Source organism: Nicotiana attenuata, unplaced genomic scaffold (assembly GCF_001879085.1).
Source record: "Nicotiana attenuata strain UT unplaced genomic scaffold, NIATTr2, whole genome shotgun sequence".
NCBI lineage: Eukaryota > Viridiplantae > Streptophyta > Magnoliopsida > Solanales > Solanaceae > Nicotiana > Nicotiana attenuata.
This window is the reverse complement of record NW_017674896.1, coordinates 30481-58399: the sequence shown is the minus strand read 5'-3', so window position 1 is coordinate 58399 and position 27919 is coordinate 30481. Positions and strand designations below refer to the sequence as shown.

Genomic DNA, 27919 nt, shown 5'->3' with positions numbered 1-27919 from the left:
GGTCCTAAACACCTCCAGGACCACAAGGAAGGGACGGGTAAAAGCACGCTTAGAGGTCGCTAATTAAAATCGCTTATATAAGCGCTAAAGGGGGGTAATGGGTAGTAAAAGGATATGATGACTTGTGCGCTAATGCCACGTGTAACCCCTCTATTTGAGGAAGGCTTACCGGGTATTGTACAGAAGTGATCCTATAGGCTAACCAACTTAGGACTTCCCTTCTTAAATTTACATATGTGTGCATAGACTGCATAAACTTCCTTTATTTGCAAATGTGTGCTTAGACTGTTTACCTGTTAAAGGACTAATTCACATAACTGAGTTCGGCCGGGACCCACCCTTGTGGACCGCGAGGGGTGCCTAACGCCTTTCCCTCAAGGTTATTTTGAGTCCTTACCCTAATCTCTGGTAATGCAAATTGGTTACATGATTTAATTGCTCTAGGTGCCCTAACACACCTTAATACGTTAGGTGGAGACTCTTCAAATACCCAATTCCCAAAAGGAAACGAGTTGTTCCCAATAAATGTCGAAACCCGGACTCCGCGAGGGAAAAGAGGGCGCGACAGCATGGCGACTCTGCTGGGGATCGTTTAGGCTCTTACCATAACGAACTTGTTTTTGTGAATTAGTCTTAATCATGCTTTATTCATTTAATACATGTGCACCATTTCCCTTCCCCTTTATTTGAATTTAATTGCTTATTTCCCAAGCATTTATGATTTCCTTTATTTCCTGAAACTGACTTGTCTCTTTGTTTTCTTTTTTTTCGTAACTATCTTTCAAATATTTAAATACCGCATTCATCATTTTTTTACGTGCAAATACTTGACAACATACTATTTATTGTTGCATAAATCACGCTCAACATCATATTCCACTCATGCGTAAACAATCCTATAGCAACGCTTGATGAGTATTTGCGCTCTTCCTATATATCACCCTTTAAATTCGAAAAGGCCTATTTGCGGTAAAACTAGTCGATCAGCGGTGCGTTCGACGGTTCTGTGCCTTTCCCCTCAAGTTGTCCGCTTGAGGGTCCCAGTCTAGACCTCTATAGCAACCTTACTCTGATTAATTGTACATGCATCATGGTCAAACCTAGCCGGGTTAATATGTTGTCCGCATAATGACCCTTTAAGACAAGCCTCACCCAAAAGTCCATCGGGTTTTCCGTAATCCCAACGGACGCAACCACGATTGTGTGCATTAATTTGGAGAAATAAGTGCCAATATGCTAATCATTGTTGTACGAATAGACGAACCTGGAGGGGGAAAGGGCCTAACTATATTTTGTTTTGTAGAAAATAAGAAAGAGAGTCACCGATTGCCAGAAGGCTGAGGGAAACGAAGGAGGGCATTTGGCAAGGGCATTCTTACTGCTGAACCTGCGCGAACTGGGGGAATTGATCGACAAGAGCATCCAGTCTGGAGAGGGCCCTTCTGGGACCAAGTAGATTAGGATTACTTGCTTTTCTTTTAAATGTAATAAGGCCAAGTGCCATTAGTGACTTATCTTATTTAGTGTTTCTTTTGGGGCGTCTATCTTTACATTAATGAAATGAGGCAATTATTGGCACTGAATTTCTACAAATCTATTTGTCGCCAGGCCTACCTTGGGCACAACGAGGCTCTCAAATTAGGACGCGAATTTACAATCCCGCAATACGTGTTTAAATATTGCAGACTTTTCAGAACCCTTACTAACTTGTTTACCTTTTGTTTTTCTTTATTTTTTATTATTATTCCCATCCCCTAAGGTTGGTTCGCACATAGTGGCATCATCAGCATATCACACCAGATCTATAGGCCCTCCACCTCTTCCTCCTCTAAGTAATACGAAAAGCAGAGGATGAAGCATTAGCTGGGCTGAGAAATTTGTTCCTAGAGGACGAGGATATGGACTACAGTGCGATAATTGAGAAGGAGGAGGAAGAAGGCCTCACCATTCAGACTGTGGAGAAAGGAGCCGTTCTCAGGAATTGAAGTGACACACCATCCCGGGCCCGCCGAGTCCCTGGGCAGCCTGGCATTTAGCCTAAATTTATTTTTATTGCCACGGTAGGCATTTCAGATGTTTTCAATAATTTTGTTTTAAAGACACATTTTGATAATTGCTCGATTCATCGAGCCGTACTTGTTTTGGAGACTTTTCAAATTTAAATCAATGCATTTCTATTTAGTATTTATTATTATCTTTCACATTCTTTTTCTACAGCATTATTATTACTTTTCCTGATGAAGCGATGATTGTGACATGTAATGAGACAACGCAACATAAGGATAGTGACTCGGAAGAAGAGGATGAAATACCTGAGGAAATTGTCAGAGAAGTAGAAGACTTCGGGAACAAGCCTAAGTCCAATCTGGACGAAACAGAAATAATCAACATGGGAGACTCTAAAACTGTCAAGGAAACCCGCATCAGCATCCACTTGTCGCCATCAGAAAAAGAAAAGTACACACAGTTCTTGAAAGGGTATGAGGACATCTTTGCATGGTCATACGATGATATGACCGGGTTAAGTACATCTATTGTGGCTCACAAGTTGCCCACAAACCCAGCGTGTCCACCAGTAAAACAGAAAGTCAGGAAATTCAAGCCTGACATGAGTCTGAAAATCAAGGAGGAGGTTACTAAGCAAATCTAGGCCAAGGTCCTAAGGGTGGTCGAATACCCAACTTGGCTAGCCAACATCGTGCCAGTTCCAAAGAAGGATGGGAAGGTCAGGGTCTGTGTTGATTATTGAGATCTCAACAGGGCCAGCCCAAAGGATGACTTCCCACTGCCAAATATACACATCCTGATCGACAATTGCGCCAAGCATGAGCTCCAATCCTTTGTATATTGCTTCGCGGGTTATCACCAGATTTGGATGGATGAAGAAGACGTAGAGAAAATAGCTTTTATTATACCATGGGGGGTGGGGGTGTACTACTACAAGATGATGCCATTTGGTCTAAAGAACGCTGGGGCTACTTACATGAAAGCCATGACAACCATCTTCCATGATATGATACACAAAGAAATAGAGGTGTATGTTGACGACGTCATTATCAAATCCTAGAGGGCCACAGATCACATAGCAGACTTAAGAAAGTTCTTTGACAGGTTAAGAAGGTACAACTTAAAATTGAACCCCGCAAAATGTGCATTCGAGGTTCCCGTAGGAAAGTTGTTGGGATTCATTGTCAGTCGTCGGGGAATCGAGTTGGACCCGTCCAAAGTTAAGGCTATTCAAGAGTTACCGGCACCAAGAAGCAAGAAGGACGTGATGAGCTTCCTAGGACATCTCAACTATATCAGTTGCTTCATAGCGCAGTCCACAGTCATATGTGAACCCATCTTCAAGATACTGAGGAAAGATGCTGAAACAAGTTGGACCGAAGATTGTCAGAGGGCTTTCGACAAAATCAAGGAGTACCTGTCCACACCACCAGTCCTAGTCCCTCCAGAACCTGGGAGGCCTTTGTTACTCTATCTATCTGTATTAGATGGAGCTTTCGGATGTGTTTTGGGACAACACGACGAGACAGGGAGAAAGGAACAAGCAATCTACTACTTGAGTAAGAAGTTCACACCTTACGAAGCACGGTACTCACTGTTGGAACGCACTTGCTGTGCTTTGACTTAGACGGCTCAAAAATTGAGGCATTACTTCTGTGCCTATACCACATACCTCATATCCAGGATGGACCCTTTGAAGTACATCTTTCAGAAGCCCATGCCGATGGGAAAATGAGCCAAATGGCAAATACTGTTAAGTGAGTTCGATATCGTCTATTTAACTCAGAAGGCGGTCAAAGGACAAGCATTGGCAGACCATCTTGCTGAAAATTCTGTGGGAGGAGAATACGGACCCTTGAAAACGTATTTTCCTGATGAAGAAGTGTCGTTCGTTGGAGAAGACATTACTGAAGTATATGACGGTTGGAGGATGTTCTTTGATGGAGCTGCAAATTTCAAAGGAGTGGGCATTGGAGCCGTCTTGGTATCAGAAACTGGCCAACATTATCCGGTATCTGCTAAACTCAGATTTCCCTGCACTAACAACATGGCAGAGTATGAAGCCTGCATCCTAGGGCTCAACATGGCAATCGACATGAATATTTAGGAGCTGCTGGTAATCGGTGATTCAGATTTGCTTGTGCACAAGGTACGAGGAGAATGGGCCACCGAGAATTCCAAGATATTGCCATATCTGCACCATGTACAGGAATTGAGAAGGAGGTTCACAAAGATAGAGTTTCGGCATATTCCCAGAATTCAGAACGAGTTTGCCGATGCATTGGCCACTTTGTCATCCATGATACAACATCCCGACAAGAGCTTCATCGACCCCATACCAGTAAGAATTCACAATCAGCCGGCATATTGTGCCCATGTGGAAGAAGAAACAGACGGGATGCCTTGGTTTCATGATATCAAAGAATACTTGGCGAAAGGAGAATATCCGGAGCATGCGAACCATACTCAGAAATGCACTCTGCAAGGCTATCCAATCGCTTTTTCCAAAGTGGAGAGACCCTGTATAGAAGAACTCGTGATCTGGGGTTGTTAAGGTGTGTTGACGCAAAGGAAGCTTCCAGATTGCTCGAGGAGATACATGTCAGAACTTGTGGACCACATATGAATGGTTTTGTTCTAGCCAAGAAAATACTCAGAGCTGGATATTTTTGGATGACCATGGAAACGGATTGCATCCAGTATGTTCGAAAATGCTACCAATGTCAAGTACATGCCGATATGATAAAAGTGCCGCCAAATAAGCTCAATGCAACAAGCTCACCTTGGCCATTCGCCGCCTGGGGAATGGATGTCATCGATCCGATCGAGCCCAGTGCTTCAAACGGGCATAGGTTTATTCTAGTGGCCATTGATTACTTCATAAAATGGGTAGAGGCCGCATCCTACAAGGCATTAACTAAGAAAGTCGTGGCAGATTTTGTCCGCGAATGGATTGTTTGCCGGTTTGGAGTGCCAGAATCAATCATCACTGACAATGCCTCCAATATCAATAGTGATATGATGAAGTCCATGTGTGAGACTTTCAAAATCAAGCACAACAACTCCACAGCATATAGACCTCAGATGAATGGAGCCGTAGAAGCCGCCAACAAGAATATCAAGAACATACTAAGGAAGATGGTAGAAAACCACAAACAATGGCACGAGAAGTTACCCTTTTCCTTGTTAGGGTACCACACTACAATCCGCACATCAATTGGGGAAACTCCTTACTTACTGGTTTATGGTACCGAAGCTGTCATCCTAGTTGAGGTAAAGATTCCTTCTTTAAGGATCATATAGGAAGCCGAACTCAGCGATGCAGAGTGGATAAGAAGCCGCTATGAGCAATTGGCCCTTACAGATGGAAAAAGAATGAAAGCAGCATGTCACAGTCAGCTTTATCAGAACAGAATGTCCAGAGCTTTCAACAAAAGGGTCAAACCAAGACGGTTTGCACCAGGACAGCTGGTGCTGAAGAAGATCTTCCCACATCAAGATGAAGCCAAAGGGAAATTCTCTCCCAACTGGCAAGGTCCCTACGTGGTTCACATGGTGCTAACAGGAGAAGCACTTATACTTGCGGAAACGGACGGAGAAGTCTGGCCAAAACCAATCAATTCAGACGCAGTCAAGAGATACTATGTTTAGACTGTTTACATTTCTTCATCATGATGTAATTGAACTACGCTTGAACTGATTCCCATTTAAGAGGGGATACGTAGGCGCTGTGGGTTTGGTCATATCATAATAAAATTTTCATTTTCCCCAGAATCAGAAACTGGGGCAGAATTTTGAGGAAAATTACTGAGCAAGTCTATCCGACGCCATCACATGCCAGAAAGCCAGAAATTGGTTAAGAAACTGGGATAGAATTTTGAGAAGGATTCTCAAAATTCCGAAAAAGGTTCAAAAAGTTTCGTCACTCGCAAACGGCCAAAGGATCATCTACCAAACTGGGGCAGAATTTTGAGGAGGACCCTCAAATTCTAATACTAGAAAGCTGCAATGTCTCTGAAATGTGTTACAGTCACTAGTTCATCTAAAATTACTTGATATTTCACTATGTTTTCTGAAACAACTCTACTTTCATCAATAAGTGCATCATTTTGAAAACTCTATTTCCGTGACAGCCAGGTGCTACCCAGGGCAACTCAAACAAGGCCTCCAGGACAGAGCGGAGCAAAGCCAGCTGACGAAGGCACGATCCAACCTTCCCTTACAAAACTCACAATTATTCTTTGGATGCAGGCATGGTTAACGTAACAGTAGCATTCACAAATATATACACGCAGTGAAATCACTATCAATCGGGCCACCAGACACCGAATATATCTCCAGTTAAGAAATATTTTACTCTTATTCGCTACTCGTTCTTTGCATGGGACTAAGCCTTGTCCCGTATCTTACATGAGGCTAAGCCCTTCCTCCATATTTGCATAAGGCTAAGCACTGGCTTCTCTCAGCATGGGACTAAGCCCCGTCCCGCATCTTGCATGAGGCTAAGCCCTGCCTCCATCTTTGCATAAAGCACTGCCTTCTCTCTGCATGGGACTAAGCCCTGTCCCACTTCCTGCATGAGACTAAGCTCTGTCTCCATATTTGCATGAGGCTAAGCCATGCCTCCATGTTTGCATAAGGGTAAGCACTGCCTTCTTCCTGCATGGGACTAAGCCCTGTCCCGCATCCTGCATGAGACTAAGCTCTGTCTCCATATTTGCATGAGGCTAGCCCTGCCTCCATATTTGCATAAGGCTAAAAGCTGCCTTCTCTCTGCATGAGACTAAGCTCTGTCTCCATCTGCATGAGGCTAAGCCCTGCCTCCATATCTGCATGAGGCTAAGCCCTGCCTCCATTTTGCATAAGGCTAAGTTTTGCCTTCCGTTTGCATGGGACTAAGCCCTGTCCTGAATCCTGCATGAGGCTAAGCCTTGCCTCCATATCTGCATGAGACTAAGCTCTGGCTTCATCTGCATGAGGCTCAGCCTTTGCCTCCATATCTGCATGAGACTAAGCTCTGTCTCCATCTGCATGAGGCTAAGCCCTGCCTCCATATCTGCATGAGGTTAAGCCCTGCCTCCATTTTGCATAAGGCTAAGCTTTGCCTTCCATTTGCATGGGACTAAGCCCTGTCCCGAATCCTGCATGAGGCTAAGCCTTGCCTCCATTTTGCATAAGGCTAAGCTCTTCCTTCCACTTGCATGGGACTAAGCCCCGTCCTGAATCTTGCATGAGACTAAGCTCTGTCTCCATCTGCATGAGGCTAAGCCCTGCCTCCACATCTGCATGAGGCTAAGCCCTGCCTCCATTTTGCGTAAGGCTAAGCTCTGCCTTCCATTTGCATAGGACTAAGCCCTATCCCGAATCTTGCATGAGGCTAAGCTCTGCCTCCTATTTGCATAAGGCCAATCATCGCCTTTATTTATCGAGACTAAGCACTGTCTCTCCGGCACTATCTATTTGCTCCTCTTTCGGGCTAAGCTCTGCCCTCAACCTCACAAGAGTAAGCCTTGTCTTGTTGTTTTTAGTATCATATTATTACTTCTCATGGGCTAAAATATCCCCAACTTGTCCAAAGGCGTCATTGTCTAAAGGCATAATCCTCATAGCCGAAAGACACCATGCCATTTCCTGAGGATCTCTCAAATTTTCATATCATTATTCAAAGGCGTCATGGTTTGGAGGCACCATTTCATGGCCCGAGAACATCATTTCATGGCCTGCGAATCTCCTATCTCACAATTCATGGCCCAGGACATCATAGTCTAAGGACGTCATCCGCACCGTCCAAAGACAATCTTTCATGGTCCAAAGGGAATTTGCATCATGTTTAAACTCTCGCAGTAATCTACGTACTTGCATGCATCATATTTTGAGTTTTGCAGGTAATCCAGGAGGTAACCGCTTTTCAAACAGGAGCAGCCTTCGCTCCGGTTTCCGCTCCTGCCATTTTCACTTTGCCATTATAATAGATTCCCATCAGTTACCCACCTTACTCCGTGATATCCAGCTATCTTCCTTATAATACATCCGATACACTCCAGACCCATAATCATAACTCCATCCGACATTACCCTTCACAAAAGAACCTTTGCTGAAATTGGCTACCATTTCTATAACAACTCCATCGGCTTCATTCACTGGTGGATCCAGAACTACACATGGCCTGATTCCTGTAAAACCAAGGATATGTAGGCAGCTCAAAGACCAAGGTTCGACCTATATTTTCCAAAACGCCCATTCGGTCAAAATTGGCCATCATTTCTTTACCTGAAAACTCTTTCATCCTTCCCGGGTAAAGAGGGGCAGCTGTTGATATCCAATTTTTCCCTATAATACTTTTTAAAGTGCATATATACCTTCAAAATAATGCATTAGCATCAATTAATATTTTTCCATAACTTTTGCATTTTTAAAGGGTTTTAATTAATTACTCCAGTATTTTATTTATGCAAACATTTACTAATTACACCACAAATAATTTTATAATAATTTTGTGGTTTAATTTTATCATTTACATTTGCACTAAGTTTTAGTTATTGCACAAGTAGCCACATTTTATATTTTTGGTTACAATTGCAATAACTTTACAATTATAGCCCATGCATACATTATTACATTATCTCGCCATAAAATGGCTCATTGCATTTTTAAAATGTTGAGTAATTATTTTAAAACATTTTTATGCATGAAAAATTATTTTTGTAATCTGCTAATTATTTTATAAAATATTTTCATAAATTATATGGGTTATTTAATAAATAGCCCTTTTATTCCCAAACCTTAACCCTTTAAAACCAGCCCAAAACCCCCTTAATATTAACCCAAAAGCCAGCCCAAAACCCCTTAGGCCCAATCTGCATACACCCGACCCAATAGCCCCGTTTAATCGTTGTTGTTGATCATTTTGATCAACAGACCACAATTAAACCTACCTTAATTAACCCCCTAACCTACCCTAATCCCCTCATTCTTTTTAGTTCCACCGTCACCCATTCCCTCACCCCTCCAAACTCTCTCAACTCAGCCTAACCCTAATCGCCGTCACCCGCGAGAACCTCCCTCCTACGATGTTTTTGTACCTTCTCCGACCACCCCTGGTCTCCTATACGCCATGGCTCTTTGATTTCTTGGATCCTTGAGAAGATCTCAAAGAATCTAGTTGGTTCTGGTTCGAAACTTTGCTTGTTAGCCTGTCTCAGGCCATTGTTCGACCATGAGTAAGAGATTTCTCTTTATTTTGTTATGAATCTATGGTTTCTAAACCTATGCTCTCATCTCTGTTATGTTTTCTAAAAAACCCTAGTCTATTACCTTCGTTCATTTCCAGATCTGTGTAGATCTAAGATGAATCGAGCACTATTACATATTTTTCTCTAAAAATTTTTGGGTTTTAATCGACTATTCTTGCTTTTTCCTAAAACTAGGGTTCATTACAAGTTGTTTTTCAAAGGCCTTCCGACTTCTAAATGTTTAATCGATTCTCTTTTCATCTTCTTGACTGATTTTTGCAAGAGTACTCGAACCCTAGTTAACTTTATGGAATATACTGTTCTTTTCAATCTTAGCTTCGATTTTGGGTCTTTCCGTATTGCCAATCGTATTAATTTGCTCTATATTTTCTGACTTACACATTTTCTTTGTCAAATCCAGTATTTTGTGGTTTTTGCCCTAATTAATCTCTGTTAGGACTTGAACCTGCTTTTTCCGACTAAGTTCTATGTTTGTGAGGTTTTACTTAGTCTGATTTCTATTTATGGAAGTTGAGTAATTCTTTTCGGGAATCAGTATTCTTTTAAAAAGTCTTGCTGATTGCTTTACTCTGTTAAAGATTTGTATGCATAGACTTTATTTGCTTCCTTGTTTGAAACTTTAATTGGTCATCTCTTCCTTAATTACTTGCCTGTATAACTTTGGGATTCGTACTGATTCTTTATTTGGTATGGTCTGGTCTCTTTTGCCTTAATTAAACCCGTGTTGTTACCGTTAATCAATTTCCCCTAATTATAAGGTCTATTCCAGACTCCCTCATGTCAATTGATTCTGCGACTATGATTGCCTTTGATTGACTAATTTCTGATTCTTTTAACTTATTTGTGCTACTCTTGAACTGCTATATAAGCACTCTTATTTTTCAAAGGGAGAAGACTAAGTTTAGAGCACACACTCACACTCAAACTCTCTCTTCTTTCTCTGCTACTTGTGATAATTATTGGTCTAGTTGGCTGAAAGCCAGGGCTAGACATTAGAACTACACCTGTTTAACACTCTTCACTTTCTTCTTTAACTAGTATGTCTCTAAGTTAAATTTTGAAACTCAACTCCATGTATTCCCTTCCTGCACTAGTTCAATTGCCTATGTATCCAATTTGTTTCCCTGTTTATTGTTTATTTAAGCATGTCTAAATTCTGCCTTCACTTGTTCAATGTGTGATCAACATGTCTAAATTTCACTTGGTTATTTGATACTTGTCCAGTATGTTTTACTTAGTCCCTGCTTACCCCCCCTCCTTAACTGGTTGACCATGTTAGCTACTCAGTCTCCTAATGCATTCAATTGGCCCTAATTGTATGTCCAACCCTGTCCAACACACCCTTGTCTTCAACATGATTCTATTACACTGTTTCTCTATGCTTTAACTGTCTATCACCATGATTGACTTGGACTCCTAGTTGTTCTGTGCATTTGTTGTCTCAAATGTTTCCTTGTTTATGTGATTTCAACTCTATATGTTCCCAATCCCTTTCACCCCTGTTTGTAAATCTGTTGGCTAAGTGTATGTGAATCTGAGTATTCTATGATTAATTGGTTTTTGGCCGAATTTTTTCCTCATAAATGATTTCAAAAACTGTTCTTCTACTCTTAGTAGTCTTCTCAAAACTGGTGTCACTCCTAGCATCTTCTTTAAACTGTTTTCCATTTCTGAAATCTTTTCGCTTCTAAAATTGTCTCTACACTATTTTACTAAGTCTTTCAACACTATGTCAAGAACTCTCACTTTATTCTTAAACTATTAGGTTCTGCCCCTCTGGTGTGTGTACTGCTTAGGGATCCTTGAGGTCCCTCTGAACTCTGGCACACCAGGGTTGGCCCTCCCACACTGCACATAACCAATCCTCTATTTGACAAAAGTCTTGGTGTGAGCACTGCTCGGGATCCTTGAGGTCCTTAGGGAACTCTGACACACCAAGACATACTATTGGTCGTGAGATCTTTGGCTTCTGAGACTGTATTGAAGGCATGGAATTCCCAGGTTTACTTTGGGCCTGATTTAGGCTCCCTATAGTGTAGTTTCATTTATTTATGTAATTCATTTGATCCTGGTCTGTAATAATATTCTTTCTAAATAGATATTGGGGTAATTAGTAAAAAAGGGAGGTTTCCTATATGATTATTGTGGGAAACCGGGTAGAAATGCTGCTTTAGGTTATGTTATGAGTCACAATAGAGATCATCTTTAGGACTATATTGTGCTTATCTACAAATTGGAATCATACCTTAGGTTTATGTTGTTTGCATTAGAAATCCTGCCTTAGGATACTCATGTTTACTACCTCTGCATATTAGAAAACATGCATCACTTCGTTTCTGATTCGGCATAAGTTGTCATCACCTAGAAATCCCGTCATTACTGTAATCATGCTTAATAAAATGACCATCTCTCTCTGTGCATTAGAAATCCTGCCTTAGGACTCTGTGTGCATTTGCTCTGAATCGTATCTACGTCGCTTAATGGAATAAAAAGGTTTTTAAAATAGTCCAACACATAGATATCATGTCCTAGTTTAAACATGCATGAAATCAGTTTTGCAACATTAATCGCCTAGACCAGCATGCCTATAGGACTGAATAACTTCATGATGTTTTAATCAGTTCCCAGGCTATGATTGCGTACAGACCAGCGCCTAGGCAAGCCTTAGGTTATTAATGGTCTTAAGACTGTGAAATTGTACCTTGCTTATTTGTAAAATTGTCCAGTTTTAACAGGCTTTTAAAATCAGTAGGCAAACTGATTAGGATTCTTTCACTTCGCCTTAAAACAATGCTGCCTATTATGTGTTTGTGATGCTCACCTAGATACCCTGTTCTAGGACTTCTCTGAAATTACCTAAAATCTGTGCTTAAGACGTGCTACTTATTTTGTTTATGTGTGGAGGTAAATATGAGCCCCTAACTGTTTCTCTATTTGATAGTCCTATATGTTTTTTGTTGTCGCTTAGATTTTACCTTTTAAATACCTAAGAGTGTCTAGAACTGCCTAAGTATAGAGGTCCTAAACACCTCCAGGACCACAAGGAAGGGACGGGTAAAAGCACACTTAGAGGTCGCTAATTAAAATCGCTTATATAACCGCTAAAGGGGGGTAATGGGTAGTAAAAGATATGATGACATGTGCGCTAATGCCACGTGTAACCCCTCTATTTGAGGAAGGCTTACCAGGTATTGTACAGAAGTGATCCTATAGGCTAACAACCTTAGGACTTCCCTTCTTAAATTTACATATGTGTGTGTAGACTGCATAGACTTCCTTTATTTGCAAATGTGTGCTTAGACTGTTTACCTGTTAAAGGACTAATTCACATAACTGAGTTCGGCCGGGACCCATCGTTGTGGACCGCGAGGTGTACCTAATACCTTCCCCTCAAGGTTATTTCGAGTCCTTACCCTTATCTCTGGTAATGGAAACTGGTTACATGAGTTAATTGCTCTAGGTGCCCTAACGCACCTTAATCCGTTAGATGGCGGCTCTTCAAATACCCAATTCCCAAAAGGAAACGAGTTCTTCCTAAAAAATGTCGAAACCCGGACTCCGCGAGGGAAAAGGGGGTGCGACAGTGCCCCCTACTGGTCCCAACAGAGTCCCAGTTGCAGACTTGGTCGATGCTAACTTGTATGCGGCCATCGATGCCAACCTACTTACCGACCCTGAGAACAACATTCGTGGAAGAGCCCGACCAACGGCTCGAGGGGCGCCCGAAGTCGAAGGCAACGGGGTCAGTCTACGTGTGATCTTCGAAATGTTACAGGCCCAACAGGAAGCGATAGCGCAGTTGCAAAAGCAAAGACGTGCCCCCCAGCAGGGTTGAGCCCGAACCATTCTGGGAAAACACCCGAAGAAATGAGCAGGTCACCGGATCCAAATGAGCATGTGACCTCCTACACGTGCGCCATCAAAGTTAATAACTTGGAAGACGACGAAATCGAGTCAGTGTTATTAATAAATTTCAGGGAATCTCTGTCAAAAGGAGCAATGATATGGTACCACAACTTGCCCCCGAATTCCATTGATTCGTTCGCTATGCTTGCGGATGCTTTTGCAAAGGCTCATATAGGGGACATCAAAGTTGAGACCAGAAAATCAGATCTTTTCAAGGTTAAGCAAAGGGAAAACGAAATGCTCAGGGAGTTCGTATCAAGGTTTCAAATGGAACAAATGGACATGCCTCCGGTTGCGAATGATCGGGCCGTCCAGGCGTTCACTCGAGTGCTTAACCCCTGAAGCTCCTTGGCTTCACAGCAGCTAAAACAAAATTTGTTAGAGTACCCGGCGGTAACTTGGGCTGACGTTCACAATAGGTACCAGTCAAAAATCAGAGACGAGGATGACCAACTGCGAGCCCTTTCTAGGTCCGTATATCATATCAGAACCGACGACAGGCCTAAGAGAGTCATTGACCACGAATCAAGGCCGGTTCGAGATCGGTACCAACCATACAGTGCAGATTGAAGGGGAAGCGGGTGTGGGCGCAACTCTATAAGGAACGAAAAGAGAATCGATCGAGGTCCCAATAGCCGAGGCCTGATGAGCAAAAATGGTTTCGATAGGCCATTCGGAAAGGATGCTCCAAGATTGTCAGAGTATAACTTCAATGTTGATGCAGCCATCATCGTATTAGCCATTGGGCACATCAAGGAGACCAATTTGCCTCGACCACTGCAGTCCGACCCTACCCAGAGAGACCCTAACCTGATGTGCAAGTATCATAGCATTCATGGCCACAAGACCGAGGACTGTCGAAAATTAAGAGAAGAAGTTTCCCGTTTGTTCAATAATAGGCATCTCCAGGAATTTCTGAGTGATCGAGCCAAAAATCACTTCAGGAATAGGGACTCCAACAAACAGACCGAATAAGAAGAACCTCAACAAGTCATCAACATGATCATCGGAGGGGTCAATGTCCCTTAAGGGCCAATGATAAAACGCACTAAAGTATCTATCACAAGGGAAAAACGAACCGAGATTATATCCCAGAGGGAACTATTTCGTTCAATGATGAGGATGTTGAGGGCATCGTGCAACCTCATAACGACTCACTAGTAATATCCGTACTTATCAATAAATCTCGAGTTAAATGTGTGTTGATTGATCCAGGTAGCTTGGCTAACATTATCAGATCAAGAGTCGTATAGCAGTTGGGATTAGAAGATCAAATAGTGCCAGCAGTTCGGGTGTTGAACGGATTTAACATAGCGTGCAAAACCACCAGAGGGGAAATAACCGTATCGATGAACACTACCGGGACCATCCAGGAAACAAAGTTCTATGTGATCGAAGCGGATATGAGATATAACGCTCTATTGGAAGACCATGGGTTCACAATATGAGGGCGGTTCCTTCGACCTTACACCAGGCGTTGAAGTCCCTACAACAGGAGGAACCAAGACGGTATACGGAGAACAGCCGGCCGCAAAGGATATGTTCATGGTAGATGAAGTACTCTCGGTACCCGCCGTTTCGACATTAAAGAGCACGGAGCTGACCAGAAAAGCCGAAGTTAAATAACAATCACTGACGCCGGTCCCGATCAAATCGGAGGAACGAGGAGTCGATCAAGAGGATAATTACGGAGTTCTGAGATCATTCATAGCCCCTGATGATACCAACGCTGCCAAATCAACGGTTCAAGAGTTGGAGCAGGTTATATTGATTGAGCACCTGACGGATCGAAAGGTATAGCTGGGCACGGGGTTAGCCTTCGAGCTTAGGAAAAAACTCATTAATTTTCTTAAAGCTAACGTAGATTATGACATGATAGGGATCCCACCGGAGGTAACCACTCATAAGCCGAGTTTGGAACTAAAGTTCCACCTGGTTAAACAAAAAAGGAGACCTCAATCCGAGGTCAAGCATGCATTCATCAAAGACGAGGTATCTAAACTCCTTAAATAGGGTCCATTTGGGAAGTTAAGTACCCGAAATGGTTAGCTAACGTAGTGGTAGTGGCTAAAAAAGGAAATAAGCTAAGAATGTATGTAGATTACAAGGACTTGAACAAGGCATGCCCTAAGGACTCGTTTCCTTTTCCCAACATCGATCGCATCAGACGCGACGGTTGGGCACGAGATACATAGCTTTTTCGATGCCTATTCCGGGTACAACCAAATTCGGATGGACCCGAGTGATCAAGAAAAAACTTCATTTATCACTAAATTCGGCACCTATTATTATAACTCAATGCCATTCAGATTAAATAATGCCAGAGCCACCTATTGATGAGCGCAAAGCCAGTGTATAAAACTTAGGCTCACTAGTCAAAGATAGTATAGTATTAAATCGTCTCCATAGGGATTGGTTTAAATAATGTTCTAATAAATCTCCTGATCAACACTATCCAGGATAATAAACCTTTGATTTATGTTATTATCGACTACTAATAAAACTAAGATTATCGATCGTAAGAAACTAATGGCAATTTAATGATTAAATAGCAACGATTGAATATCAAGGTGAGAAGTAAGGGTTGTGACAAGATATGTGATCAACTATTATTCTGAATAACTCGATGTTAAGTTCACTCTTAACTTCTATTGACTCCTTCGATTTCAACAGATGATTAGGCTACCTTAGGTATTCGAATTCTTCTTCCGAATGAATGAAAGTTCCCTTACTCAACCTAATAACAGGTCCTGTGAAAATATGCACAAATACAGTGAATGAATGATCTTTCGAAGACTGCCTCTCGAATATTCTTCTAAACTGGGTTAATTGATAACTCTCTAAGCTCTTTCGATTACCTATGAGAGGCGTAAAATCAACCCAAACAATACGCCACAATGCGAAATCCAAGATACCCTATTTTTAGACGAGCTAGGCTTCATATAGGGAGTCGCCTCCGAAATTACAAAAATAGGCTTGGGGAAAGTTTTCGGAACTAGACGCGCGCGGCCGCGCACCTGGAGGTGTGATCCCGTATATGGCTACGCACCTCTGGAAAATTTTGCTTTACTTTCGTGCTCAAGTGCGCGCTGAAGGAGTCTCATGCGCGCTCGCACACCTGGGGGAGCCTTCAACTCAAATCTTCGTTTCTCCCGTTAAGTGCACTATTGTCCGTTTATCCCCGAACACGATTTCACTTTAATCCTTAGGCTTTTACTCAAACTTCAAAGCTCCAAAATAGTTCGAATTAGCTCCACAACCTCATCGTAACTCGGAATCACTCCTACAAGGCATAAAACACACACTCAGTGCAAAATAATACCATTTAAACCTCAAACACTAGTAAAGTGCATCGAATTAGAGTGCAATTAATGGTCAAAATACGCAATTATAGCCTACCATCAACACCCCACACTTCAACCATTGCTCGTCCTCGAGCAATCAAACTACACTTCACCTAAATACGATCTTTTTCAACAACTTTCATGACTCATCACACCAAGACTCTTTGAAACAGATTAAGTACAATATCGTAACGTCTTAACCTCAAGATTTTGACTCAAAAGCACCACGCATTATTTATAACCTGCTCACTTACTCTAGCACATAGGTCAAGCATTACCTTTCCTTTGTGAATCCAGTGCCCTCACAAAAAAATAGAGAGTAGTTCCAACACAATAGACATTAAGAACAATTAGGATTCAAGATAGAAAGAAGTCACTCACTCTCAGAAACAACATTCATATGCCACAAAAGATGAACTATAGGCTTGCCCGTAGTGTACTACTCTATTAATTCGAGCTCATTCAGTCAAGGATCAAGTAGGACTTTAACTAGTTGTAATGTAGGCTGCGGGATAGGTATGATAAACTTAGGTATAAGAGTGACTACACCTCCCTAGAAACTTTAATACATACACTTTAACATTCTAAACCCCACACTTATGTCAAACCATAACTTTACCTTTTACATTAACATATATTTACTCCCTACTTCTTTAAGCACAATTACATCAAGAGTTACCACTTATCAAAGAACATTTTGCACAACAATACAACAATTTTTTTTCTTTTTCAAATCAAGTGGCTCTTATTATTTTCGAAACAATGCACCTTTCTCCTTAATTCAATGGTTCCACTCCAAAGCCAAACTAACACCCCCATACTTCAACTTTTACAAAGTTCATAACAATTCAAGTGCTCACAAGAGGTGAAAAGGTTCAAATAGATGGTCGATTCAAACTAACGGGTAAGGCTTGTAATGTGGTTGCCAAAAAAATAGGAATACAGGATCAAAGGGGTTAACTAAGATTCATAACAATTAGGCGGGTAAACATATATCATTTGCTCAACAAAGAACTCTTATATCACTTCCAAAACTGAATAAAACTACTATTTTTCTTTGCACACACACGGGGCAAGTTCTAGACATCAACTGCAACGCACAGTATAACACAAAACCTCACACACACATGGCACATAACTCACTCAGGATCGGACCCATCAAGACACTCTAGTCAAAGCAGTTAAGCAAGGTTAAGATCATACAAATTAAGGCACTTATACAAGAGTCAAAGACTGAGCCTAAGCGTTACAACTAAAGCACTCACTATTCTCAAGGCATAATAGAGTCGAGAGATATTTCCTACCATTCAAATCATAGCTCAAGGTACCTACTCCTAACAAAAATAAAAATTAACTACACCCGATTCAATCAAAACCTTTGGAAAAGAACCGCGGCATAAAGAAAAATCAAGGGGGAATTAATACACTACCTAACAAAAGAAAATCTTTTGTCTTTTTCTTTCGACTTTAATCCCTCAAGAAAACCGTCGAATGATATCCATCGTCTGGAAAAATAAAAAATTATAAAAATTTTATGGTTTTTTTCAATCTCTAACTACTACAACTAACAAAAGCAAAACTCACACTACTATATATACAACATACAAATATTCCCCACTACACACTTTAAATGATGGCATGTCCCCATGACACACAAAGAAAAATGCAAAGGTGAAGAAAACTCCCCTGATCAAGTCAGTCCATGTCAGAGACGGTGCCGGGGTCCAGATGACAAGCCCGGCCAAGTGCATGCAGCCATGCCATGATCTTCTTCTCGGATTTGGCATTCTGCGTAGCAAGGGCGTCCACTCAAGTTCCCAAATAAGTGACGGACGTATGCAACCCCGCCATATCTTGCTCTAAAGCGCTCATTCTCGTATCCCATACGCCGCCTGAAGGTTCCCCAACACCCTGCTCATGCGATGGAGAAGCAGCGACATCCTCACCATGCACCTCATTTCCCTCGCCAGGCGCATCAGATTCCTCACTATCCGCCTCAGCAGGCCTAGCAGGTTCCTTCCCAATTACAACTCTATCAGCCCAGAACTTCTGTCCGCGCTTGAATTTCCCATCCGTTGCCCTGTTTTCCGCTACCCATGCCTCACGGTATAACTGAGTGACTAATGATGGGAAGAAGAACCCATACCTCTACACAGGACAACGAATGGTCATCTCGTCTTGAATGACCTAAGCCACATCAAAATCATGGCCATTGATAAGGAACCAAATCAAAGCAGCCCGGGGACCATTCACCTAAGTGGTGTTGCCTGAATGCAGCAGACGGTTATTAACGATGTATAGCCAGCACTTCCCTCAAAGGTAAGCGAAGCTGAGTGAAATTTGTGCCCTTCCTTTAGCCACACTACCTCCTTGTCAAGTACATAAATGGTTTCAAAGAATAGGCGTTGCATTTATGGTTTTCAACTGTAGGTGAAGTAGTAGTCACCTGTATCAGGGTCTTCCTCGTACTCCCGCAAATGATATACCCTTCGGATGGCCTCCTTGGAGAAGTCCACTCTCTTCTTTCGGACTGTGGAGACATGGTCCTCATGTTCCGGGCAGTTCGCATAGAACTCCCTAACAACCATCAAATTTGCTTCGTCGGGTTCTTCGAGAAACACCCCCATCTTCGCCTGACCAATTCATTATACACTCTGGGACAGTCATTTTGGAGAGACCCAATATCGATTCCTCTCTCCAATATAGGATTTTTGCTTACTTTGCTATTAAATCGTTGTTAGGCTTTCCATGCGACAAAATTATTCTGGTCATAAGGACGAGTGGATGCAGAAGCTCCCGATCGGGACGTGCCCGCTTGACCACTTGTGAAAGCACTTGTAGTTTTTCTTTTCTTGGAGGGCGCCATAGTACCTGTAACAAACCGCCAACTATCAGCTAATGAATCACGTGGCGAACCAAAAGAGACTACTCAGACTTCACCCCCACACTTGGTCACAAAATTACACCCTCAATCTCATTGTGGCATTTACACAAACACTTACCATGCCCAGCAGGTCCTAACCTCCCACAAAGCAATTTTAGCCCTAATTAGACTAAGGATACACCAATGTCACTCCTAGCAACTATGTGGTCAGTCTCCATGGTCAAACTCAACTTCCATCCCACAAGAAAAAAAGCACAAAAAGAAAGAAAACAAAATAAAAATCTGCTACAAACACAAAACAAAACAAAACAAAATAAAGTTAATACAAAAAAAACAGCCCACATACCTGAGGGGTCTCTGGGAAAGAGAGCTCGTGAAGAGGGGTGAAGGAAGAAGAGTAAGGGAGTGTTTTGGTGTTGTTTTGACAGAGAGGGGGTGTGGGATTCGTAGGGTTCTTTTTGTGAAGGAGAAGAGGAAAAAGGGGAAAATTTAGAAGGGGGGTTTGAGGGGGCGTCCGAAATTAAAAGGTAAAAACACTTACCTGTGCGTAGTCGGGTCACCTCGTGCGCGGCCGCACATGTTTGGCAGTAACTGGTGAATGTGCACGGCCGTGCATGTTCCGCATCGTCTGACGTTGACTTTTGCGTGACCATATGCACGTGATGCCCCCACCAGGTGCGCGGTCGGGCACGAATACATTCAAAAGGGGCCTTTTAAACACCTTAGTTCCTACATTCCGCTACATGTACCTTCCTGCACCTACCACATCATAATATACACTGATTTCTATACGCTATAAACAAAAGTGAAAAATCTAACTAGTAGAAGAGTTAGAGGTAGTTCTGAGTTATAGTCGCCAGCTTGACTCAACCGAGCATCCTCAACTTATTTTGATGCTCGAGGATTTCTGAGCAAATCCTCCAGCAAGATACGGTTTTAGCATGTGCCCATTCACTTTGAAACTCTCCGTTCCGTCCTAGTTCTGGATCTTAATTGCCCCATATGGTGATACATGTTTCACCACATACGGTCCCGTCCATCTAGATTTAAATTTTTAGGGGAACAACCTGAGTCTACTATTGTATAGTAAGATTGTGCCCCCTTCATGAAACTCCTTCGGCTTAATCAGGCGATCATGCCACCTTTTAGTCTTTTCCTTGAAAATCTGCGCATTTTCATACGCGTCCAGTCTAAACTCCTCCAATGCATTCATCTGCGCTAACTTGTGTTCCCCTGCAAGACTAAGATCAAGATTAGGCATCTTAATTGCCTAATAAGCTTTATGTTCTATCTCAACAGGCAGGAGACATGATTTTCCATACACTAGTTTAAACGGTGAAGTCCCTATGATTGTTTTGAATGCTGTTCTGTATGCCCATAGAGCTGCCTCCAACTTTACAGACCAATCCTTACGAGAAGCATTAACTGTCTTTTCAAGAGTTCATTTAAGTTCACGTTTAGCCACTTCAACTTGCCCACTAGTTTGGGCATGGTACGGGGTTCCTGTTTTGGGTGTTACCTCATACTTGGACAGCAATGCAGCAAATTGCTTGTTCACAAAGTGCGGCCCATTGTCATTGATAAGCACTCGAGGTGTCTCAAAACGGGTAAAGATGTTCTTCCGTAAGAACGCACACACCACCCGAGCATCATTGGTCCTAGTAGGTATTTATTATACCCACTTAGAGACGCAATCAATAGCTACTAGAACATACTCGTAAGAATGTGACGATGGGAAAGGACCCATGAAGTCAATGCCCAAACGTCAAAAATTTCACATATCAAAATAGATTTGAGAGGCATTTCGTCCCTCTTGCGAATATTACCTGCCCTTTGACACTTTTCACATGCAGCTACATACGCTCGTGCGTCTTTGTACAAAGTAGGCCAAAAGAAACCGACTTCCATAACCTTTGCTGCAGTGCGATTTCCATCATAGTGTCCTCTAGCTGCTCCATCATGTCAGTGAGACAAAATGCTTGCCATCTCTCTATCAGGCACACATCTTCGCATCACACCATCTGCACACAGCTTAAACAAGAAAGGGCCATTCCAAATATAACATTTTACCTCACTTTGCAGCTTCTTTTTCTGATCGAAGGTCAAGTCGTGTGGCAGCCACCCACTAGCCAAGAAGTTGGCTATGTCGGCGAACCATGGTGGTATATCGGAGACTACTGCAATGGAAAAAAATTCTCATCCGGAAACTCTTCCTAAATGTCCACCGCTTCAATAGGTGGTTTCTCCAATCGCGACTGGTGGTCAGCCACTGGATTTTTTGAGCCCTTCCTATATTTGATTTCTAGATCAAATTCTTGTAGCAACAATACCCACCACATCAGGCGTGGTTTGGACTCTCTCTTACTCAGCAAATATTTCAATGTTGAGTGATCAGTATGCACTATTACCTTGTTTCCCACCAAATAGGATCTGAACTTGTCAAAAGCAAAGACTACTGCAAAGAACTCCTTCTCCGTGGTAGCATAGTTCACCTGGGCATCATTCAAGGTCTGGATTGCATATTAAATGGGTCAGAACAGTTTATCTCTCCTCTGCCCCAGCATTGCTCCTACTGCCATATCACTAGCGTCGCACATTATCTCAAAAGGCTCACTCCGGTTAGGAGTCACCATTATAGGGGCGCTCACTAGCATTTCCTTAATCAGTTCGAATCTCAGAGACACTCCTCATTTAATACAAATTTCACATCCATGGCAAGTAATGCAGTTAAGGGCTTGGTAATGCTAGAAATATTCTTGATGAACCTCCTATAAAAACCGGCATGCCCCAAAAAACTTCTGATGCTCTTGACTGAAGTCGGCGGTGGGAGCTTGGCTATCACATCTACTTTAGCTCTGTCGACCCAATACCCTCGGCTGTGACATTATGGCCCAGGATTATCCCCTCCTTAACCATGAAGTGATACTTTTCCTAGTTGAGTACTAGGTGAGTGTACTCACATCGTTTCAAAATAAGTTCGAGGTTCCACAAGCAATCTTCAAAGTCATCTCCAAATAGAGTAAAGTCATCCATGAACACCTCCAAACACTTCCCGTTCAAATCTAAAAATATTGACATCATGCATCTATGGAAAGTAGCTGGTGCACTGCATAGTCCAAAAGGCATTCTCCACTATGCAAAGATTCTGGACGGGCATGTAAAGGTGGTTTTCACAACATCCTCGGGAGAAATGGGTATTTAGTTGTACCCTGAATATCCATCTAAGAAGCAATAACATCCACGCCCCGCCACCTTCTCCAACATCTGATCAATGAAATGAAAGGGGAAGTGATCCTTCCTTGTTGCATAATTTAATCTCCGGTAATCTATGCACATCCTCCACCCAGTAACCGTTCTGGTAGGAATTAGCTCGCTGTCCTCGTTTTTTACCACCGTCATGCCCCCTTTTTTCAACACAACCTGTATGGGGCTAATCATTTGACTGTCAGAGATGAAAAATATTATACTTGCATCCAGCAATTTGAGTATCTCTTTGTGCACCACCTTCTCAAATTTTTGTTCAATTTACGTTGGGAATGCACCACTGGTTTACTCCCTTCTTCTAACAGGATCTTGTGCATGTAGATTGAAGGGCTGAGCCCCTGAATATCGGCTATACTCCAACCGATTGCTTTTTTATGCTTCCGTAGTAACTCCACAAGCATGTGTTCCTGTTCACCTGCCAAATCAGCAGCAACAATCACGGGAAAATTGTTAAGTCTCCAAAAAAGCATATTTCAAATATGTCGAGAGTACTTTTGATTCCAACTTTGGCTTGCCCTTTTCTTTTTCGAACTCTTCTTCGTCTACCACCTGGTTCTCATCTTCCAGCGCTTCAACTTCCTTCTTGATCTCAGGATCTTCATCCTCTGTTGCGCTTGATTGAATTAGCATATCCCTAGAGAATCACCTACCAGCTTATCCAGCTTGAGTTGTTCAGCTAACTCTCCCACCACATCTAGTTTGAGAGTAGTATAGGCAGATGCCTCATCACATGGGTATTTCATCATTCTCTTTATTTGAAATACCACTTTTTCGTCTCCTACTCGTAGCTTGAGTTTCCCCTCATATATATCAGGAATATCCCGGCCAGTGCAAAGGAATGGTCTCCCCAGGATTAGAGGTACCTCCTTATTCACTTCCATATCTAGCACGATGAAGTCTACTGGTAAAACAAATTTGTCTATCCTCACCAGAATATCCTCAATTATACCCTCCGGTATGATCGTGATCTGATCAGTCAGTTTCAAGGATCATAGATTTGATCACTCCTAGCTCTCCTTACAATTTCTTGAACACCGACTATGCCATCAAGTTAATGGATGCACCTGAATCGCACAATGCTTTGTCAAAATTTTTGCTACCCAACGAGCAAGGTATAGTGAAACTGCCAGGATCCCCACACTTATTAGGAAATTTGTTCTGTAGAATGGCACTACAGTGGGCATTGAGTTTGACCAATTTCATTTCCTCGAGCTTCCTTGTGCTTGAAAGGATTTCCTCCAGGAACTTTGCATAGGGTGGCATCAGTGTGAGCACCTCCGTGAACGGAATGTCCACATACAACTGTTTCACCATCTCCAAGAATTTCCCAAAGCATTTGTCTAGTTTCTCCCGCTTCATCTTTTGACGAAATGGTAACAATGGCATGTTCTTGCTTGCCTCAACTTCGCTGCTCACTTTCTGCTTATCAACCTCCTTGCTGCTAACATCCTCCTTAGGCAGAGATTCACCAATTTTCTGTTCTTCGGCTATATTGGTTTAGTTGATCTCCTTCTCATCCCTTAGTTTTGCCTTGGGCTCTGCTAATGTTTTCCCACTCCTGAGAAACACGGCTTTGATTGTCTCTTTTGGATTCTTTTCAGTGTCCGCCGGCAAAGTCCACGGCGCCTTTTCTAACAACAATGCTGCAAGCTGCCCCATTTGTCTTTCTAGATTATGGATGGCTGTGCCTTGCTCCCGGATAGTGGTCCCTTGAGTCTCAAGTTTTTTATCGGATTTATTTATAAATGCCTTCATTAGATCTTCTAAACTTGAGTTGTTAGGCTGTGGAGTTTGGTATGATTGCCTCTGTTGAGTTTGGAAGCTAGGAGGTCCTTGCACTGGTGCTCTAGGATTTTGCTGCTGCCATGGGTTCAAACTACCAGTTGAAGAACTCCATGAGAATCCTAGATGTCTCTATCCCATATAATTGAAATTACCACCTCCTTGGTAATTGCCTCTATTGAAATTACCCAATGCCTTAACTTCTTCTTTTGCGGTGAATGTTTGGCACTCATGAGACGGGTGTCCCAATCCACAGATGTCACATCCCACCTGTGGTTGATTTTTCACTTGAGCGATCATCAGTTGCTCGATGTCCTTAGCCATAGCTGTAATTTAGGCCTGCATTGATAATGACGATTCTACTTGGTGCACCTCTGCTAATCTTCTTCGATTCCATTGGTCTGTGGACCATTGTTCCGTATCTTCAGATAGTTTATTCAGAAGTGTGACGATCTCTTCTGGAGTTTTCTTCATCAGAGGATGTGCAACTGCACTATTAAGAAATCTCCTTGATGATGAGGTTAACCCGTCCCAAAAGTCCTGGAGTTGCATCCATTGCTCCATTCCGTTGTGAGGGCACCTCCTCAATAGTTCCTTAAATCTTTCCCATGCCTCAAACACTGTCTCCCCTTCACCTTGGCTGAAATTTTAAATCTCCTTCTGTTGATACCCAATTTTTTCCCTAAGTATTTTTATACCCAAAATACTTCCAAAATAGCATATTTGTGCATATATAAGCACACCCAAGGGTTTTGGCATTTTTAACGATTTTTAAAACGAATTTATTGCCTATTTTAATACAACAAAATCCAATGATTATTCCCAAAATTATCATTTTTGGTGAATAATTCATTTTATTCTCACATTTAAACCAAAATATAATTAAGGTAATTTTTTGCATATTTTTACGAATTCATTTGGTGTTTTTAATGCTAAATTGCACACAACTGCAGTTACAGCCTATATTACGATTAATGGCATTTTACACTTATAAAATTATTTCCAGTATTTTCAGATTAATGTTTATATATTATTAATTAGCTCAGTGCTTTTAATTTGTTTAAAATCATTTTTAACTAATTTTATATAAAATTAAAGGGAAAAAATCAGCTATTTAACACATAGCCATTTCAATTGCAAATATAGCATCAATTTAATCCCCAATTAACCCCAACTCAGCCCAAAAAATACCCAGCCCAATTACCACTTGCAACCCGATCCATACCCCTTCCTATCATACCCAACCCGGTCCCCATTTAACCCATTTAATCCCAGCCGTTGATCTAAAAGATCAATGGCTCCCCTCTTCCCTTTCCTTTTTAATACAAACGACCCTAAAACCCTACCTCATTTCTCTCGACCGCCGCCTCTGAATCCCCTCCTCTCTCAACTCTCTCTCAACTCACCTCAAACCCTAGCCACCGCCTCTCATTGAAACCCTAATCTATGGCTTCTCAGGCTCATCGGAGGCCTATACTGGCCTCTCATGGCTTCTGCGTGCTCATTTTCTATGACCAGATATTGAAGGGTTCCGACCAAGCCTTTGTTCGATGACTGTTCTCCGGTCGTCTTCAACCTTTGTCCGGCCAGTCATGGCTATTCGAGTTCGACCTTCGACTTTCCTGCTCAGATCGATGTTTTCCAAAGCCTTTCTCATCACCTGGGTTTCTTACGAAACCCTAATCTCTAAGGTTCCTTCGATTTATTTCTAGATCTGCTCCGGATCTATGTTGGTGTGAACCTTCTATGCATTTTTCTCGAGTCTCTTTAATTTTTTGCTTTCAGAAACTCTTTATTCTTCAACTAGGGTTTCATGTTAAGTTATTTCGAATCTCTTCTCTGATTCTCGACAGGTTTTACTGTGTTTTGTTTGTGTTGTTTTCTATCTGAGTTAGCATGTTGAAAACCCTAATTTTTTGGGATTTTGTTCGAGTTTCTTAGTCTGTTTGTTAATATTCGTTTGATTTACCTTATTTTTATCTGAGTTAGCATGTTGAAAACCCTAATTTTGGGACTTTGTTTGAGTTTCTGTTTGTTAATATTCGTTTGAGTTAGCATAGTGAAAGCCCTAATTTTTGGGGTTTATCCGAGACTCTGAATCTGTTTATTTATTTATCTGCTTATCTCCTCTAAACTCGATTGATTTTCAAAAACCCTAGTTTCTTTGGGGACTATTCGATTTCTTTGAAATTATTTGTGCAACTCGTCTGTTGAAATTGCAATGTGCTTCAATTCTCTTTTCTTCATGTGACTCTTTTGGTTCTGAGTTTTTACTACCTGTCAAACTCAACTATGGTTTCCACTCAACTCTTTGCATGCTTCTGATCTTCTTCTCTATTGTTAAACACTGAAACTTGACTATCATGCTTCGAATGTCTTCTTTTTAGTTACTACTATATGCTGTTATTTTGCCATAACTTGGCCTCACATGTCTATTACTTGTGCACTTCATTTATATACTGAGTCCCTTCTGTGATTGATTCTTAAACTCGTGATTGATTTTCAAAACTTTTCCTTTGTGAAATTCTGATTTTTACTCGCCTGTTAAGGGGTAATTGATTCTTTCTCTTTGTTTGGCCTTACCAGATCCTTTCCAAAAATAATTACATTCCTGTACTTAGACTTAAACACCTATTGTATGATTTTACTGCTCCTTTTATGGCAGCAACCATTCTGCTTAAAGACTGATTTTCTTTCCTTATCTTGACCCTGTTAGTATCCGTTTGAACAATAATCCCTTGATTAAAGGGAAGTCTTGTGTTAATTGATTCTGACTTGTGATTGTTTCCATATTTGTGTTAAAACTTTACTTATTACCTTATTCTCCACTCGTTTTCAAAATTATAAATACCCTACCCTCTTTTCTTTAAAGACACGAACAACTTGAGTTCAAAATATACACACTTACTCTTAAAACTCTCTCTTTCTTTACTACTACTTGTGCTGTTGCTTTGCCTAGCCGGCTGTAAGCCAAGGCTAGACTGTGGACTTGTGTTTGCTTTACCTTTCTGCACTTTGCTTCTCTACTGGTATGTCCTAGTTAATTTACAAGCCTCAACAACAATATGTTTTCTTTAATTACTCCAGTTTTTCATTCCTATCTACTTCTACTCATGTTTCTGTAGCCAAGATATGTTACTAGCATGCTGTAATACGTTCCCTGGTAAATTAATGTTTATCTATGTATGCACCCTGTCAGTCACTTGTTATTTACTTGCTACCTTATGAATCAAACCCCTGTATCCCCTTTATATGCTTTAAGTTATGGTTCAGAAACATGGCAATGTCTGAAATCATTGTCCATGGATATGAACTGGACCCCTTTGGGCCCTAAGCTTTGTCAGTTTCCCATCCCTATTCCCTTATTGAGCGTGCTGAGTAACAGCTTTGGCCTGACAGTATTCTAGTTATTGCTCAGACCATAGCTTGACCTCCAGTAGGTCTTTACTCTCTAAATGTTTGGCCGACAGGTTTGGTTA

The 27919-nt window shown here is 41.7% G+C and overlaps 1 protein-coding gene across 1 annotated transcript; it reads right to left on the bottom strand.

Annotated features, from left to right (window-relative positions):
- Nucleotides 1-23696: 23696 nt before the first annotated feature.
- Nucleotides 23697-24764, bottom strand: LOC109219418. The gene is made up of 3 exons (XM_019383880.1): nucleotides 24636-24764; nucleotides 24189-24518; nucleotides 23697-24134 (listed from the first exon to the last, which is right to left on the bottom strand). The coding sequence occupies exons 1-3, from the start codon at nucleotides 24762-24764 to the stop codon at nucleotides 23697-23699; spliced, it is 897 nt and encodes a 298-aa protein (XP_019239425.1).
- Nucleotides 24765-27919: the final 3155 nt, after the last annotated feature.